This window comes from Tympanuchus pallidicinctus, unplaced genomic scaffold, assembly GCF_026119805.1.
Source record: "Tympanuchus pallidicinctus isolate F22 unplaced genomic scaffold, pur_lepc_1.0 scaffold1, whole genome shotgun sequence".
Taxonomy (NCBI): domain Eukaryota; kingdom Metazoa; phylum Chordata; class Aves; order Galliformes; family Phasianidae; genus Tympanuchus; species Tympanuchus pallidicinctus.
This window is the reverse complement of record NW_026294618.1, coordinates 10,801,187-10,820,000: the sequence shown is the minus strand read 5'-3', so window position 1 is coordinate 10,820,000 and position 18,814 is coordinate 10,801,187. Positions and strand designations below refer to the sequence as shown.

The following is an 18,814-nucleotide window of genomic DNA, read 5'->3' as shown; positions in this document are numbered from 1 at the left end:
TTCCTGCTTACCTATGGAATCCATTTTTATAAGGCAGAACTTAATGTGAAAATAATATGCACTTTAAATCATTAAATTATAACCATGTTTCCATTCAACATGAAATCTGAATGAAAAATATTTTACATTCATTTAATACAAATTTATGTGCCATTTGTGTGCTGGTTCTTATTGGTGATTTGCTGAATATAACCTTGATTGGTATATATCATATTTCCTAACAGTAATAACATCATTAGTTACCATAGATATCTATCACACCCACTTGCATGGGAAGTCTTGCAGAAAACAAGTACTAATATATAAGTTGTAGAATGGTTTAATTTATCTTTTTTATTAAACAAAACTTTAAAGTGTGGAATATTCAACATACTAAAATAGATCAAGAATATAAATGAAAAACAGGAAAATAAGCAATATTATGGGAACAAAAAGGCAATGCTCAACAGAAATACAGAAGGGGAACATAGCAGAAAGAAGCCTCTACTAAACACTGCAACAATTTTCCACTTATGTCCCAAAATAGCAGCAGAGATTTTATTTATGAGCTTTAGCATAACAGTAAAAAAACAAAATGAAACAAGAACACCATAAAGAACAACAGCAATATTGCCAAAACTTCCATCATCCTAAATGATGAAAGTATTCTATAGTTGCTAGCATATAAAATCTTCTGCGTTTTCACACAAAAGCCAAAGCAAGGGTAAGCATAAATATTCAAAATTATCATCTGCTCAAAGGGAAAGTCAAAGTGAAACAGGAAAAGACTGAGCAGAATCTAAAAAGGAACACTGTGCCTATGTTTACCTGTAGTTCTTTTTGATGCTGTCGATGATGATGAAGATGATTTTCATTCTGCTCAATTTCCTTTTCAGTGGAAGACAGACGTTGCTGAGATGCTGCCAGCTGTGCTTTCCGGCTTGCAATTTCATTCTCCAAGAGACTTTACAAAAAAAAAAAAAAAAAAAAAAATGACACTGGGATATTATTATATATACAGACAACCACAGATAAATGTGTGACAAAGCAAAGCATAGAAAAATATCACAAAAAATATCTTAGGTTTGTGATCAGTGAATTACCGATCAGTAAAAAAAAAATACCAAACCTCTGCAGTAGAGCTCACAGTTGATAACTACCAGATAATGGTTGTTTAGTCCCAGGTGAACAAAGTATTGATGTAATTTGAACCACTGGTAACTCTTGTTAGCAACTGTAGCAAACAGGCTAAATATCTGAACTAAACTGCAGAACTACTTACAGGAATATTTCTTGAGAGAAATGCTTTGACTAGGAAAAACCTACTTCCAACAACAGAGAAAACAATATGAAAAAATATTCCATACATTCTCATACTTTTCTTTCTATTAAAGATATCAGAGACTTCTATGAGTTCTTTCAGCATGTGGTAAGCCTATTTGAAATGCAAAATAAAACCTATATTTATTATTATTATTATTATATTTTATATTATTACTATCTATTGATAACTAAGCTCTGCTAGAGTCCTTGATCCCTAGAAAAGGAAGGCAAAATGTTACTAATATCACAGCGCAAACAAACAAACGACACCCATAATCTTTGTGTTTAAGTGTTCAATCAATTTCTTAACTATTGTTAAGGACACATAAAATGGATTGGAGTGATTATGTCTCATTCCAGAATCAGAATTTAACACATTTCACATATCCCATTCCTCATGAATGTTTCATTACTTTGGGTCACATTTGGTATTTCAGTGTCCTCAATTTACTGGGTGAGAATTCAAGATTTTAAAAATCCAACCAGATTTCAAAGATGAACTACTAATTTTTTTTTTCATAGTAAAGGCACTGAAAGAGAAGTTTTCCAGAATTCTCCATTCTGAAAAATGATATGTAAACCTCAGAGTGGGAAAGAAAAGAGACTACTGGGAGGTGAGTGTCTCTGATGTACACACATCCAAACAGACAAATACAAAATTCCATCATTCAAATCAATAAATACATGTATGGGTATTTTAAAAAACAAAAACAACATTGCAAGTTGCTAACCTTATTTCTGCTTCAACATCTTTGCTTAGATACTTGGGTCTGAGGTAATCAGAAGAATAATATCGTCTGTTAAATACTTGATCACCTTCAGCAGTGAAAGCTTCTCTACAATTTTTTGGAGGATTGTTAGACTGCATTACTTCACGAGCTTTATAGCTACTCTGAAAAACAAAATTGCCTCATCATACCTATAGAAAATTCACCACAATTACAGAAATCAATTTAAAACAGATCTAGAAGTTCTCACTAATGAAAAACAAGAAATGCAGAAATTGAAGAATAATTTGAAAAAGTAATGTCACAATCTGCTTTTCTCCATTGAGTAAGACGTTCGCGTTCTCGAAACAATCCATGTCCTCAAAAACAATCCACTTAGTTTAGCTGCCAGTTTCTAAACTGTAAATTATGTAGTCTGATCAGTCCCTTGTAATTTGCCATGGGGGGAAAAAAAATAATAATAAATCAGTAATCAAAAGGTCACTACACACTAAATATATTTAATTATCAGAAGTGGAATACACACCGAGGAAATAATGTTTTAAAGAGATCTGCTAAGTACATCAAACAAAATTAAATTAAAGATTGGGAAATCTGCTGGTAAAAACAATTGTCACTGTCAGATTAAATGGTCACAAGTGTCTTTGTCTGAGGAAATTACTATTTATACACTCATACATGCTGAAGTATTACTTCCTCTACACTACACTTTTTTCAATTTTTTTCAGATTCAGTTGAAATTGTTCAGTTAGGTCTTAAAAGGACCAGATGGAAACACAATCAGATGGAAAATGATTTCACATAGACATGAGTGGGCGAATGCCAAAAAGATTTGGAATTCTCAAGCACAAGCCTGCTACTTGCTAGGTTTATGTGGAAGTGGTGACTACAAGTTTTGGTAACACATGGACTACGGAAAACTGACACATCCTTTATCTGACAAGTAGTAAAGACACAACAATTCGGAGGCTGATCGCAGGTACACATTTTAGACTGAAAAAAACAGATAAATTAGGGGCCCAGAAATGTGATGTGCATTCTCAGAATAAACTGGGACAATCCTGGAAAGAAACAGGGAGATCTCTGTAGAGAAAAATGCCAAGGAATACCCAGGGATGTTGGACAGTGACATCCCAAGCAGCCACAGAGCAGAAATCAGCATGATTTTTTGACTGACCAGAAGTAATCTCTGCTCAAGAGAGAAGTCAAGACCTATGAGCACAGTGATGTGGCGAGACAGTGAAGGAAGATTAAGGAAATAACAAGAGTAAAAGCTCTAATCTCACTGATTCTTAAATAAGGCCCATATTTAGGGCCATGATGGTCATTGTCTAAGCAGAAAATGGTGTTCAAAGTGGGATACGGACAGCATATTATGTGTCATGAGTGCCTTTATGGAAGGCCTGCCAGGAGAAATGCACATCTGTGTACTGCATTAAAACACTGATAATTGTTGCAGTTTGGGTCCAGTGAGCCAGAGACCTCACCTCTTCTCGGCGAGTCTGGAAGTTATGCTTCATAGAATCATAGAACGGTTGGGTTGGAAGGGACCTTAAGGTCCAACTAGTTCAAATCCCTCAGCCTTTCAGGGATGGAAGAATTCCCTGCCTCAGAGTTTGTGATAAGCAAAAACCAGAGAAGGTCCTGTATTTACTATACAAAGAGATAATGCCTTTCTTTAAAGGCCTGTAGGGAGTGGAGAGCCTTACTTTAATTAGCAGGACTTTTTCTATACCCCTCACATTGATCAAACAGTTAGCAACCGCTGCACCATCTATTTCCAACGCTGTGAGAACTGATGGGAACTCTGGATGATGAACTGCACTAAAGAAAAGAAGAAAAAACAACCATGCATAAAACTTACACAAGATTCTTTAAATTGTATTACAAATAGTTCCTTTCAACTCTTAATAATTTGAATCACTGTAGCTACGTAGCAACACTCCAATCACAACTTACCTGTGTCTAACATCATAAATCTTATCATGAAATTTATTTACAATTATTGAAGGTCTAGCTCCACGTGGATAATATTTTGACATCAGTTGCTGAAGAATTCTTTCATCACTATGATTATCGCAGCAAAATGCCTGAACTAAGGTCTTTAAACAAGCCTCAATAGCCAGAGATAGCTCAGGATCTTTTGGATGAATGAAAGCACCTAAACAAACACAAAAGACAAAGCTTTAGCTTTTGTCTATAACATACTTAAGCAGTGCACTTTTATCACTTCAGGTTTGTTTGTTTGTTTGTTTGTTTGTTTTTTCCTTTTTTTTTTTTTTTTTTTTAGAGAGTCTGAAATAAATCTCTGTTAAAAGAAAAAGAAAACCAAAATAAAAGCAAACTTTAACTAAAGAAAATAGCAAAACAGACAGGCTATCCCTGAACATACAGACAATATCTCTTCCTAGAGAAGCCTACATATATAGGCTTACTGCTTTTCTTTCCCTCCCCCTAAAAATTCTAGAAGGTCACTGTTAATTCCATTGTGGCACATATCTGACAGCAGAAAAGGAAGAGCAAATCAGGGCAAAGATCACTTGCTAACAATTTCACGCTTTAAGGCTAAAGGCAGAGGAACAGCTACACTGCAAATCAAACTATTGTGAGGATTCCCATTGTATATCACCTTTTGGTAGTCCTGTGTTCACACATCCTCACTCTGCAGTAAGCGCCTGGTACTCCCATTAATTAAGCATCCTGTCTTTGCATTTACCTCTAGAACACGCTGAAGCCCTTACTGCCACTTACAAACTGAACAGAGCTTTGAATCATAGAATGGCTTAGGTTGGAAGGGACCTCAAGGATCCTTAAGCTCCAACGTCCCTGCCTGTCAGCCTCACAGAATCACAGGGTTGGAAGGGACCTCAAGGATCATGAATCCCCAACCCCCTGCCACATGCAGGGCCACCAACCTCCCCACCAACCTCCCCCAGCTAGACCAGGCTGCTCAGGGCCCCATCCAACCTGGCCTTGAACACCTCCAGGGATGGGGCATCCACAACCTCTCTGGGCAGCCTGTTCCAGCACCTCACCACTGTCATAGTAAAGAACTTCTCCCTCATATCCAACCTGAGTCTACCCTTCTTCAACTTAAAACCGTTTCCCCTTGTCCTGCTATTATCTACCCGTTCAAAGAGTTGGCTCCCCTCCTGTTCATAGGCTACAACGAGGTCACCCCACAGCCTTCTTTTCTTCAGGCTGAACAAGCCCAGCTCCCTCAGCCTGTCCTCGTAGGGGAGGTGCTCCAGCCCCTCTGATCATATTTGTCGCCCCCTGAACCCTCTCCAACAGCTCCCTGTCTTTCTTGTACTGGGGGCTCGAGACTCCAGCTTTGAATATCTCTGACAACACAAACGAAATCAAACTTTCCAAGAAAGTTTTTTCTAAGCTGCTCCATGCAAAACATCTCAAGCATGACAACACCACCAGGCAGTCACTGTATATTTTAAGTAAAAACCTATCTGACGTTAGGACAGTGCTATCACCAAGCTACAGTCAACTGGAGCACAGAAGGGAGATGTGAGACATAAAGCCTATCATCTCACTGAAGTAATACTCTACACAAGATCTATGCAGCATGCAGAGGATACTTGCAACACAGAAGGAAGCTCAGCTATTTGCACTGAAATCTTAGCTATGGTATAGTCTTTCAGTATACACTGGCACCCATGCACAGAACTTCCCTCTGTATTTTCCAGACTGAAGATACATCTGAAGCTTCACAAACAACAGATTTTCTGAAGTTCACTGTTGACGTTATCAGCTCTTCAATAAAACCCACAAAGAAAAAGCCCAAAAATTGTTTTGGAAAAACTGAAAAGCTGTCATTCTTACCTAAAGGTCCAACAGGTTTGTGTTTAAATTGCCCTTGCCTGAAGGCTATTTCAACTTCTTCAAGCAATGATGGCATATGCTGTCCAAATCTTTTAAAGGCATTTGTTTTACTATCTCTCAGCTCTCTCAGGTGCTTCTGTTTAGCATCCAAGTCTTGTCTCACATCAGAGTCTTCTCTCCTAAGAGAAGATATATTTTTTTTCCAGTAGAAGAACAGCCTTGATTTCACAGATATAGTTATCTTATTTTTCAAAAACTAATATAATAGGACAGCATGTCAGAACTTCAGTATTTCAATGTACAGTGAGCTACACACTTGCAACTATTTTTAGAGCTTCAAAGAACATGAAACAAAAAACGAAAAGAACCCCACACAAGAAAATGCTACTTTGCCACACAGTTTTACATTACTTTTCTTCTTAACCACAGTGAGAGGTAGAAACAGAAGTCACAAATGAAGGTACAAATGCCATCAAAGCAGATGAACAGAAATGTTTCCAAAAATAGCAAGCAGTACAATTTCACTAACATTTAACTGAAGAAAAAAAGCATATAGCAGGAGAGTATTCTAACATGATTTTTTAATACAAATAAAGACATCTAACAAACTGTAAATTTATAGCATGTGTTGCTCTGTAAGCAACATAAAAATGACATAAAAATGACAAAAAAAAAAAACAAACAACAAAGAATCAATATAACTTTCTATTTTCATATTTCACTATCTTCTCTAAAGGTAAAAGATGGCTGAAGTAATACTTCAGTTGTAATACGCAACAATTCCCAAATCTCTTAGAACAATAAATACCAACATCACCACAAAGCTCTCAGGTGACCATTGTACAAAAGTTCAGGTTCCCAAATCAAAACCTAGGAACACGTTGTTTTTCTAGTTCAATCATGGGTAAACAGACATCTAAAGCAAACGGTTCAAAGTCTATAAATCTGTACTTAGATACGATATAATAACTATCCTGTACAGTTTTGTTAACTCTCCAAAATTTTCTAGCTTCAGTCATATTTTGCCAAAGAAAAGTTTAGCAAGTCCTATGATAACTGAGGAAGGAAGTAGGTGGGGGAAACAAATACAGAAACTGGAGCCTAACATGTCAAGAACACAAAGAATTGCAGGTACTTAAGAAGAGATCTCAACAATATGAAGAAAAATAGTTATGTTCAAAAACTAACTTACTTAAGCTTAGCAAATTCTTCTTTATGCTTATAAATAGCTTGCTGAAACTGATGCATCTGTTGGCCAATCATTATTTCTTCATCACGAAGTGCCTTCAACTTCTCCTTTAACTGTGTGATTTTCCTTTGTTTTTCCAGCCTTTCAGGCTCTGAAGCCTGGTAAGCACTAGAAAAGTCATCATACTTCAGTATTTGAAAAGAGAACGATGATTTGTGATACAGACTTTATTTACATGCAACATATATAAGATCTATGTATCAAAAATTTATATTTAAGATTCAGAGCATTTACAATATCTACAAAACAGGTACCAGTGATTTATTTCATTTTCCATTTGTAATCATACATAACTCTCTCCTGGTTGCATTCCTATTACATTTGATTTAATGATTAATTATATTGCAACACTGTGTAAGCTAGAAAATGTCATCAGGAAAAAGGAAAGCTTTTTTTTTCCTGCCCAATTGCCTCATCATCATCCAATGGAAACCTCGTTATACAAAGTAGAGATGTTTAAATATTTGAGTGGAGCCAGTGAAAGTTTAAATAATTTTTTTCTCTTGCTGTAGATTTTCTCATTACTCAGAAGAACTCACTCTGTACATATCTATCCACTAACAACACAACATCACAGTACGAGTATTTACCTCTTTTTCATTTCCTCAATTCGGTTATGTAGCTGTTCATCATCTTTCGCCAGACGTTTCAGCTCAGTTCTGACACGATTATAAAGCACCTGTGAAGGAAATAGGGCATATTAGTTTAATGGAAGAGTAATTTCAACACAATTACAATTTCGAGGAAGTAAACACTGAACTGCATCTGTACAACAAACAATTATCAATACTTGAGACAAGAAGAACTTTAATTTAACTTTGTTATTCCTTCCATTTCATCCATTTGAATCTTATTAGTGCTGACTTAAGCTGTCCATTTCTTAACACCTGTGAAAAGATATAAACTTCATGACTGCGAACAGAAGCTGCTTGCCAGTCAAGCCAGAAATTACACCTATTTTAAACTACACTGAGCTATATGACACTCATAAAGCCTAGACACAGACAAAGAAGTACATATGGGTAGAGCACGGACAGGACCAAGGTTTTAAATAAGTTCCTTTGCCTACCTCAGCTTCATTGACTGCTTTTCTTCTTGTCTGAACTTCAGCTTTTGAAGACATACATTGAGTATGCAGGGCTTCAGCTTCACCATTTACTGTTATCAACTGCTCTTGTATTGCTTTGCACTTTTCTTCTGCTTCATTTACTTTTATCTTTAGGGCAACAAGAGAATGACATTTGTGTAGAAATGGAAAAAAAGAATCTTCAGAATCTCTTCATGCTATAGAAGAAATACCACTGAAAAGAATCCATTTGCTGACATGTCTTATATGTAATTGATACTACAGATATGCAAAGAGGAAAATAAACATAGGAGCACACTCCGGAAACCAATGCACTATCAAACCTTCTTTTCTTACTCAGGTTTTACTAAAATATGAGACTACTTCTGCAGTAAGGCCAAGTGCACTGCCATGGAAAGAGATGAGACCACCATCCAGACAAAGTTTCCTCAATACCACACAGATAGATGTGTATGGCCATGAAGTAAAAACACTTGAATTGCAAAAATATATACTTCTAATTTTTGCATATTAAAAATTTCAGTGAAAAATGAGTTCCAATTCAGAAAATTTGGAGGAGTTTTAAGAGGCTAAAAAGTTTAAAATAACATTGTATAGAATTTTTCTGCAAATTATGTGTTTTATACATAACTCTGAATGTTCGTCTTTTATTATTCTTTCCTGTTACCTCCAGAAGACTTAAGTACTATCCAAATAATTTGTTTTATTTCCAAGTACCTCTTTGAATCACTACACTCTACTGTTATAGAAATAAACATTGAGTAAGGAAGGACTCTCAACCATGAAACAGTCTAAATTGCCATTCGCTGCAACAAGCAACATTAGCCATCCCAAATTCCCAGTCAACACAACATAACCTTTACCTAAATGAAAGCTATCAGCATGAAAGCAATACACACATGTACCCCTAACAATCAGCTGAAAACTAAGCATCTTAGTATTTCTGTCCAATGAAATGTGGAATGCAAGTGTTACTGCTATGCTTTAGGTGGCCAAGTAAGTGCGTAAATGGTAACTACTGCTATTTGTAAGGTTTTTGCAGCATCTTGTAAAAAGCCAAGATGGCCAGCTTCAGCATCTTAAAGTTAAAGGAGCATCCAAATTAAATACTATTTCTATCCCTGAGCTGAGGAAGCTGGAAATTAACATATGGTTTAAAACCTTTTATGTACCTGACATTCTTCCAGCTTCTGATCAAACTTTTCTGTATTTCCTTCTTCAGCTTTGATGCCTTCTCTGATCGGCTGTATTTCTCTCTCCATCTCAGCCACCTAAATATCAGCATATATCAGAATGTCTGCAGTAATTCAGAAATAATTTAAAGTAAGCTTCTCTTGAGGAAACACTTTATCAAGAAATTTACCACTGCCCAGGCCATTTTATGTTTCAGCTCTTCAAGACGTTTCTGCATTTCGTTCACACACTCAATGCTTTCATAGCGCTCCTTTTCTTCACAGTAAATTCGCTTAAGCTCTTTCAGACGCTTTAAAAAAAACCAAAAAAGTTCCACTGTGAGTACATGAAGCTACAATGCAATGAGACATTGGAAAGGTACGTTTTGGAGCTTAGCAGTTCAACTACTAATTATTTCAGTGCTCAAAACAGTACTAACAATGATTATAATTTTAACATACCTCTACTCCTTGTTCTATCTGAAGACGTGTATTTTCTTTAGTTTTCATGATATACGAATAATCTTCTTTCATTTGTTCCAACTGAGTTGCCTTCATAAAAAACTAATGGGGGATTAAGAAAAATGCAGATGTCAGATTCAGCAGCATACCTAAATGAACTTAAAATAATTATCATAGAAAAATCATAGAATCATACAATGGCCTGAGTTGAAGAGGACCACAATGATCATCTGATTTCAAACCCCCCCAGCTACATGCAGAGCTGCTAAGCACCAGACCAGGCTGCCCAGAGCCACATCCAGCCTGGATGTGACTGCTACATGTGTTAAATAACACCTATAGTAAAAAACCCATGGGGTACTTTTGTCCAGTGAACTAACTCAGCAGTACAAAAACAATTATGAATTTATCAATGCCACCAGAGGAAAAAAAAAATTCAAAAAACTGTTTTTTGCAAAGTGTATAATTGCTCCAATTAGATATTTAAAATTTAGATTTCTGAATATGATTTTTCTTTTCCTACCTCTTAATAGCGCCTCTACAAATTTGAAATCAATATTTTGGCTTCAAATGTTTTGTTTGCTTGTTTCTCTGGGCTGCATTTTTTAAATAATTACTTGAAACCAACTGACTAATTCTGAAAGTTACCATTCATTACTTAATCAAAGTGTTACATGATTTTTCTTACCTTATACTTGTCACCCTCATTTTTAGACTGTAAGAAGAGCTTACTCATCTCTTGGGTTAAAACAGACACAGGATTTTCTACCTGTAATATTGGATACGTTACTTCATTTATATTTTAGGGAAAAAAAGACTTATAATCTCACATCCCTGAAAGGGACACACACACACACAGACACTCCAAATACAACACTGCCACACAATAAAGGCATCTAAGGAATTGTTTTCACAAGAATCAGTGACATCAGGGAAGTTTTATTTACTTAACAAGTCCTGAATTGGGAATTTTGTGCAACAACGTTTAATTCTTCTTTCATCAACTGCCCAAAGTATCACATTCAACTCAAGGAATTGCCTAATATTTTCTTACACAAGTTTCCACAATAAAATCATTACACAGTAACAGAAGTTTATACTGTTTGACAGGTGCACTATTTTGAATAGTGCACATCAAGTATAAAGTAACTGATTTTTCATTAATCACTTAAGTAGAAAAAAAAAATAAGGAAAAACAAAAAACTGACAGAACAGCAAAAACCGAAAGAATCAGCAGGTGATTAAAAAAAAAAAAGCTTTGCATATGAACAAAGTCTACCAGTGCTATCTTTCATTGACAGGATATACCAAGCTTGTAGATGACAGTGAACACTGACCTGCACGGAATAAGGTCTTATCCAGCACTGCACAAGGTATATTAAATTTTAATGCTCTCTTGCCATTGTAAATGATCATAATGAGGAAAAGGCAAACTTCTCTCATTTAGAAAAATGAAACATCACAAGCTAATGTCTTAAATTAAACAGAATTGAAACACTAATAATTACCTGTATATTAAAGTGATCCAGCATTCCTAAGAGTTCCTCCTTTTTTGAAGAAATCACAGTACCTGATGGGGAGAGGAAGAGTGTTTGAGAGAGAAAAGTAACTGCTGTGACATGCCAGCATACTGCAGTCTAACATGCCAACACAGATACAGAAAAGTTAACCTTCTAAGAAAATCCTTAAGAAGTTAACCTTCTAAGAAAATTCATTTAAAGTAATTAAACCATTAAAGCATTTAAAGATTGAGGGCAAAACAAACTATCACCAACCAGATTTGCTTTTCAGTCTGTATGTTCTGCTCCCTTCCAGATTAATGTGCGTATTCACAATAATAGAGTCTCCATACAGTTCTGGTTTAAATGCATCTCTGCCTTGGTTTTGCAGTGTTACTGAGATATCTGCAGAACTAAAGGAAAAAAAAAAAAACAAACAAAGAGTAAACACACAAGCATCCACCAATAGCTGAAATGAGTTATAAATTAAAAAGAAAAATAAAATCAGAACTTAATAATTTTCTACAAAAAGTCATTCATAGTACAGATTGGAACAAAACACACTGATGATATCAAAGCCAAAACAGCATTGAAGACAACTGGACAGAAAGATCATCACACTGTTTTGTTTGCAACTTCAGGTAAGTCATGAGCAAAAAGCAAATGTACAGACTCTCCCACTTTTCCTTCATACCTCAGTACCTTCATCTTCAAGTTGCATTATCAAGCTCCTTTCTGGTTGTTCCCTTATCTCCAGGCCAGCTTATAAGCTTACAAATTGCTTGGCTCGTATAGCCATCCCTGAACAAAGTAACCTATAGTTCACTACTAAAGGTTTGTTTGTTTTTCTTTTTGGAAAAGAAGGGATATGGTTTCAATTCTGAATTCAGATGTTCTGTTTCTAATGGGAATGCTGAAATGTTACTACACAAGGCAGGTACTGAAGCAATTTTACTCCAAATATTTCTGAAAGGAAAAGTCTGGGGCTTCAAGTTGCAGCTTTATGTAAAGACAAGGTTTTAAACCTCATTTTTTTTTCTGGTTCCCCTAAACACACTATCCCCACTCTTGCAGCAGACATTAATTCACATCCTACACATTAAATAATCCCCCCATGTGTCAAGGTCTTTGCACTGTGCATACACTCATGTCACTAGAAAGACAGAAAGAATTAAACTCGTGTGCACAGAACAGTAATGACTCATTTCTGGTGAACTTTCTAAATGAACTCTTCAATCTGTCTGAAGGATATTCCAGTACATCTAATACATGAGAACTAACTTAAGCAGTATTCTTTATGTGCATTGGCGAATAGCATGCTACTGGTACATTTCCATTTATTTTTAACGTGGCCCTTTCAGCATTTTGATTTTTATTTTTATCTGTTAGACCTAGTAGGAGATCAGAGAAGAATTAAGTTGCCAGAATACTGAGCAACTAACCTGAATCAGTCTCGAAACATATTGCACCTTAAAACTAAGGAACTTATACTTACGTCTCTCCACTTTTTACAAACAATTTTAACGAGGAACCTCTATTAGTAGCAGTGGCTTTTCCTCCAAGCCCAACAATCAGCGCAGTTAAAACAGAACTTTTTCCACCTGTAACAGAAGCACTGAAGGTTTTTTTTTTCTTCAAACAAAAAACAAGAAACAGAAAAAAACGAAAGTTACTGTGTCTTCATCTTCAGTTCATTTGTACTAAAGTTGCCAACTGCTTACATATTGAAGCAGTTGCATCTCAGCTTGTCAGATATATAAAACAGCCACAAATCTAGGAAAGAATATCTTAAATCAGGCATTTCCAAGTTTCTCCCCCAGAAAACATGCTGAGCCAAACTTCTGCTGCTCTCCTCATTAATTTGTGTTCAATGAGATGTTCTATCTCAGGGAGAAAGAAAATTCCGTTTCTTAAAAGCACACAGAAAACACATATAATACAAAAGAAAGCAACACATATAATCATATGTTAACACATAGTTAACTACCAGGGAAATTTTAAGCCCTCTTTAACATCTATGTATAACTTTTGAAATTCTCCCTCCAAAATAAATTAACTTGGGTAAGTACAACATCCTGCTAGAACGGTTTCAAGTTGACATATACTTGGATAACTACTGTGTATTTAAAAAATGAATACATGCCTATGTGAAACTTAAATTTATGTATAATTTAGCTATGAAAAGTTTTACTTACATTATCTTTCATAAATGTCCGAATTTAAAACTCTTTTCACTAGCTTTGCACTACTGGGATAGACTGTGATTCTCAAGTATAAAATTGAATCCATCTACAGCCAATGGAATGAGGCTCAACCAGACCAAATGCCGGGTCCTGCACTTTGGCCACAACGACCCCAGGTAACACTAAAGCCTTAGGGCAGAGGGGATGGAAGACTGCGTAGAGGAAACGGACCTGGGGGTATTGGCTGAACATGAGCCAGCAGTGTGCCCAGGTGGCCAAGAAGGCCAATGGCACCCTGGCTTGCATCAGAAGCAGTACTGCCAGCAGGAACAGGGAAGCAATTGTCCCCCTGTACTCAGCACTGGTGAGGCCAAATCTCCAGTACTGTGTCCAGTTTTGGGCCCCTCAATGCAAGAAAGACATTGAGTCCCTGGAGCGGTTCAAAGAAGGACAAATCTGATGAGGGGTTTGGAGCACAGGCCTTATGAGGAGCGGCTGAAGGAGCTGGGATTGTTCAGTCTGGAGAAGAGGAGGCTCAGGGGAGACCTTATTGCTCTCTACAACTACCTGAAGGGAGACTGTAGTGAGCTGGGGGGGGGTCGGCCTCTTCTCTCATGTACCTGGTGATAGAACTAGAGGGAACAGCTTCAAGTTGCACCAGGGAAGATTCAGGCTGAATGTTAGGAAATACCGCTTCTCTGAAAGAGTGGTCAGACACTGCAATGGGCTGCCCAGGGAGGTGGTGGAATCACTGACCCTGGAGGTGTTCAAGGAACATTTGGATTTTGTGTTGAGGGACATGGTTTAGTGAGAATAAATGGTGACTGGTGGATGATTGCACTGGGTGATTCTGTGGGTCTTTTCCAACCTTGGTGATTCTATGATACAGTCCCCAAAGATTCAGAGATGAACTAGCAATTCTTTTTCAAATAGAAATTATACATTTTAAAGTCTCAACAAAAGTGTTCTTCCATATAGCAACGATACAATTAGTACTTACTTCCATTGTTTCCAATAATAAAATTGAGATTCGATCCAAACTGAAAAGGCCCCAACATCGAATGACACATGAAGTTCTTCAGCTGGATACTTTCAATTATCCCAGCTTCCCCTACAGTCTAAATAATCAGATATTACGTCAGATATTACGTCACTTGTGTGTTTTAATGAAACACATTTCACATACTTTAAATATAATGAGAATTCAAATTACTATGATAAAAAGCATGAATGGTAACAAACCACAAGGAAATCAGCATTCATCCATGATACTATGAAAATTGCTCATTACAGAACAGTTATTATGTCAATCAAGATAAAAACAGTTAGTGAAAATTGATCAGTTATCTCTCTAACTTTTATTTTACATAACATCAAAGATTAAGATCATACATTACAAACAATTATTAGAGCAGTTAATAAGGAGTATCATAGAAAGACTTCTTGTTATTGAAATAACACTTCATGTACAACTCCCAAAGTACTTTTCTGACAACAGATTTTTGTTTTATTATCAATGCTTGTGAAAAAGTTTTCTAACCAAGAAAAAATTTCAGGAGTGACACAGAATAGAGAATACTATTCAAGAAAATGAAGAGTAGTATCTCAATTTATATCTCTCTATAACTCAACATCAGTATCTTATAATATGCAAAGCTATATATTTAAGCTCAGTAAATATTTTTAAAAAGACTACCATCGAACTTGAAATTCAACTACTGCAGAAAAAGAGAAAAGAATATTCACGTCTTCAAGTTTCATTGCATTTCAAACATTTCTGTTATTCGTTTGCAAGCATCAGCTATGAAATGAAAGCATTCAGTGCTTTTTTCAGCAAATCATGTTTTTCTAAATACACTTTCTACTTTTCCTAATGCAATAATTCTGTAAAGTCTTTTTGCTTTACTTGTCAATTTCAGTAGTATTCATTCCATAAAACTAGGATACCATACTATGCTATAGTGCCTCCTATTTTATTATGTTGCTTCATAATGTCAGATGTGGATGGTGGTGGGATGGGAGTAGAGGTTGAACCTTCTTGCCAGCATTCCGTTACATTTTGTTCTGTGCAGCAGAGTGGCAATGTGATAAAATGGCATCAGACATGGAAGTGCAGATGAAGCAAAGGTGTATCACTGAATATGTGTCATTTTTTTTACACATGAAGCAATCCAGTTTGGAGAAGAGAAGGCTCTGGGTAGATCTGATAACAGAATTGCAATATTCAAAAGATGGTTATAACAAAGAAGGGGACAGACTCTTTAGCAAGGTCTTTTGTGACAGGACAAGGGGGAAATGGTTTCAAACTAAGATGGGAAATTTAGAATGGATATAAGGAAGCAGTTTTTACCAAAAGGGTAGTGAGGCACTGGAACAAGTTGCCCAGAGTGGAGGAGGAAGCTCTGTCCTTGAAGATGTTCAAAATCGGAGGGATGGGGCTCAGCACCCTGATGGAACTGTAGGTGTCCCTGCTCATTGCACAGGAGTTTGATTAAATGATCTTTAAGGGCTCCTTCCAACTCAAACAATCCTATGATTCTGTGAAATAGGAGGCACCACTTTTCAAGTGACCTACACATTGCTTTATGATCAACTGCCAAAAATACATGATCTAAAAAAAGAGTGAACTCATTCAGAAGTCCTATTACAGTCATTAACTCTAATTGTTTCATTTTGTTGTATTGGTTCCATTGAATCCTATATTTAAGACTTACTTCAAAAAAAATCAACCAAAGCCACAGGTTTACTTTTTTTTTTTTAAATATCAATTTTTAGGGGGATTTTTTAGAACAACTTACTGATGTTAAAGAGAAACAGCTATTATCAGCTGAAAATAGTGAGTTTTCTTCATCACCAGACTCATCACTATGTTCATCTGTGTGTTCTTGTTTCTGTCTTTTGTGGGATGGAGGCTTTGAAACACTTTCTTCCTTTCTCTTACCCATGAGTACTGAGAAAACATGAAAGTAACAGATTGAAACCTATCTGTTAAATGAGAACACACCAACAGATAACAACACAGACTGTATTTATTTAAATTGACACAAGAAATATAAAGATCATAGCAAATGTTGCATTGAACTAAAATCTCAGTGAATTTAAGCTTAAGCTTATTTTGCAAAAGGCTTTATAATAAGAAGAAAAACAACTTCATCATTCTAATCAAGTTGAGTTTCTGGATTACCAACAGAGGTCAACCTAGATTCTATCTGAGATACCAAAAAGCAAAAGAGAGGATCATTTAGATTTATGCAGTTTCTGCAGAAAGCATACATGTCTTTGTAAGGTTCTATCTCTGTCATGAAAAGCAAACTGAATTACAGTTCTCTGAGAACATACCTACATGTGTATGCATATACAAATACTTCCTTTACAAATTGAGAAATAACCCATTGCACTAATGTGGCTACCAAACGAATCTTGCAAAAGTAACCAAGTCTACTCAAGTCACATATAATCAAAACATCAAGTATTAAGACTAGTCAAAATGTAGTCTTTTCTGCAACAGGATGTGCTTCTTATTCCTCAAAAAACACTTTCTACATTCGTAACATCTAGAGACTGAAAACACTACAGAAGGCAAGCAAGATCACATTCAGCCATAGAAGAAAAAAAGGTCACATTTCTACAAAGACAACACACAATGGAATAGTAGTCCATACTATTGATAAATGTTCTGACCATGCTTCAACTGATATCCACCACATGATTTTTTGATACCAAAATATGTGGAGTAATTGGAAACATTTTGGAATGTTTTTCTGCTCAAGATAGACCCATCTGCACATTTTCCCGTGTCACCTACTGTAGGGAATCTGCTTTAGCTGGGGGGGAGGGGGCTGGCCTTGATGATTTCTAGAGGTCACTTACAAACCCTAGAATTCTGTTGTTCTTCTACCTGAGCCATCTTAATGTTCTGCTATAACATTAGCCTGATTTCAACAGACAAAAGACTCATACTTACAAGCATCACAGGCAGTAGCATTTATTACATCAAACACCACAGACATTACAATTTATGACACCACTACAAAGACTACTGAATTTCTTCTGTGACTATTCCTTGACTTTCATAAGCAGTGCTTAATAATTTCCTCGTTGTCTTAGTGCACACAGTTGATAAAAAACAGTATACAACTCTTCCTATTAAGTGTAATGGAGAAGTTTCAAAAGACAGAAACACAATAAACTTCCCAGCTGATGTTCTTTTACGTTACACAGTCTAATACCATACTTGTAAAGCAAGCAACAAATACATTTCATCATACAGTTACATACCTTTTACTGTGTTACTTTCAGTCTCTTATAGAACCATCTCTTTGTAACTCATATCAGCAAAGGGTTACTTGTAAATCCTTGGAATTTATCCATTACTCTAACATGAAGATAGATCTTTGTCCACTCTGTTGTTCCATTGAAATCCCACTCGACGAAGAAGAAAAAAAATACATGTCTTAAATGCTGTAATTAATATTAAAGACCAGCGGTATGAATTCCATCAACTGGCAAAAATAAACATTAGTACATTTTAAGACATAAAATAAGTTAATGGGAAGTCAACAACAAATAATATTGACAAAGGTTAACAGAAGTTTGCTACAAGGACTAGACACAACATACATCATATTTTAAATTCAAAGTCTAAATTTATGGCTATATTGCCATATATAGGACAGTGAATGGAAATTTGTGATGACAAATTCAGGAACATCAGTAATATAAGTGATAATCAGACTGCCATTGCAAAAGACAATACAAAAGCATCAATTCAGTAAAGAGCATGAAACTTACTAGCATGGAATGAACAAGCACAGTTACAAACAAAGCCCACAGCAACAACCATGAAGAAATATGGGCACGACAAATCCAGTTATAAAAACATCACCAATTAATGCAAATTATTACAAGTAATTGTTATGCACCTAACAAGAGCATAAAAGGAAAACACAGTATCACTTAATACAGGATAAGCACTCTTACACTTGACAGCAGAGAAGTGCTCCCATCACTAAAGCCACAGCATAGGGAGACAGGGTGCATTCACTACACATAGCACGCAGAACAGGACAGGTGCGGCCTCACCAGGGAAACGATCGCAACCTTCGCTCCACCGCAGCCGCCCCCAACCACTGCAGCCCCACGGGGTCAATCGCTCCTCGCCCTACCTGCCCTCGCCGCCGGCGGGACCGTTGACCGGCAGAAAGTTGAACGCGGGCAAAACACCGCTTCCTCAGGCAGCGGCGCGGAAGGGAATGCGTAACGGAAGAGCCGCCAAGAGCGCGGCGCATGCGCGCT

The 18,814-nt window shown here is 36.4% G+C and overlaps 1 protein-coding gene across 2 annotated transcripts in view; it reads right to left on the bottom strand.

The window, feature by feature from the left end:
* Positions 1–18,799, bottom strand: part of SMC6 (structural maintenance of chromosomes 6) — a 30,643-nt gene extending 11,844 nt beyond the window's left edge. The window contains exons 1-19 of one of the 2 annotated variants that reach the window (XM_052703940.1): positions 18,685–18,799; positions 17,798–17,944; positions 16,318–16,469; positions 14,520–14,637; positions 12,832–12,937; positions 11,613–11,749; positions 11,346–11,407; positions 10,526–10,606; positions 9,838–9,939; positions 9,567–9,686; positions 9,376–9,474; positions 8,186–8,332; positions 7,707–7,795; positions 7,060–7,224; positions 5,868–6,046; positions 3,990–4,191; positions 3,740–3,854; positions 2,034–2,194; positions 808–943 (exon numbers count right to left, since the gene is read on the bottom strand). In XM_052703940.1, the coding sequence (XP_052559900.1) occupies positions 808–943; positions 2,034–2,194; positions 3,740–3,854; positions 3,990–4,191; positions 5,868–6,046; positions 7,060–7,224; positions 7,707–7,795; positions 8,186–8,332; positions 9,376–9,474; positions 9,567–9,686; positions 9,838–9,939; positions 10,526–10,606; positions 11,346–11,407; positions 11,613–11,749; positions 12,832–12,937; positions 14,520–14,637; positions 16,318–16,464 (2,166 nt within the window). In that variant the 5' untranslated portion in view covers positions 16,465–16,469; positions 17,798–17,944; positions 18,685–18,799. The remainder of the gene's footprint in view (positions 1–807; positions 944–2,033; positions 2,195–3,739; positions 3,855–3,989; positions 4,192–5,867; positions 6,047–7,059; positions 7,225–7,706; positions 7,796–8,185; positions 8,333–9,375; positions 9,475–9,566; positions 9,687–9,837; positions 9,940–10,525; positions 10,607–11,345; positions 11,408–11,612; positions 11,750–12,831; positions 12,938–14,519; positions 14,638–16,317; positions 16,470–17,797; positions 17,945–18,684) is intronic. The other variant, XM_052704015.1, reaches the window with a different exon arrangement.
* Positions 18,800–18,814: the final 15 nt, after the last annotated feature.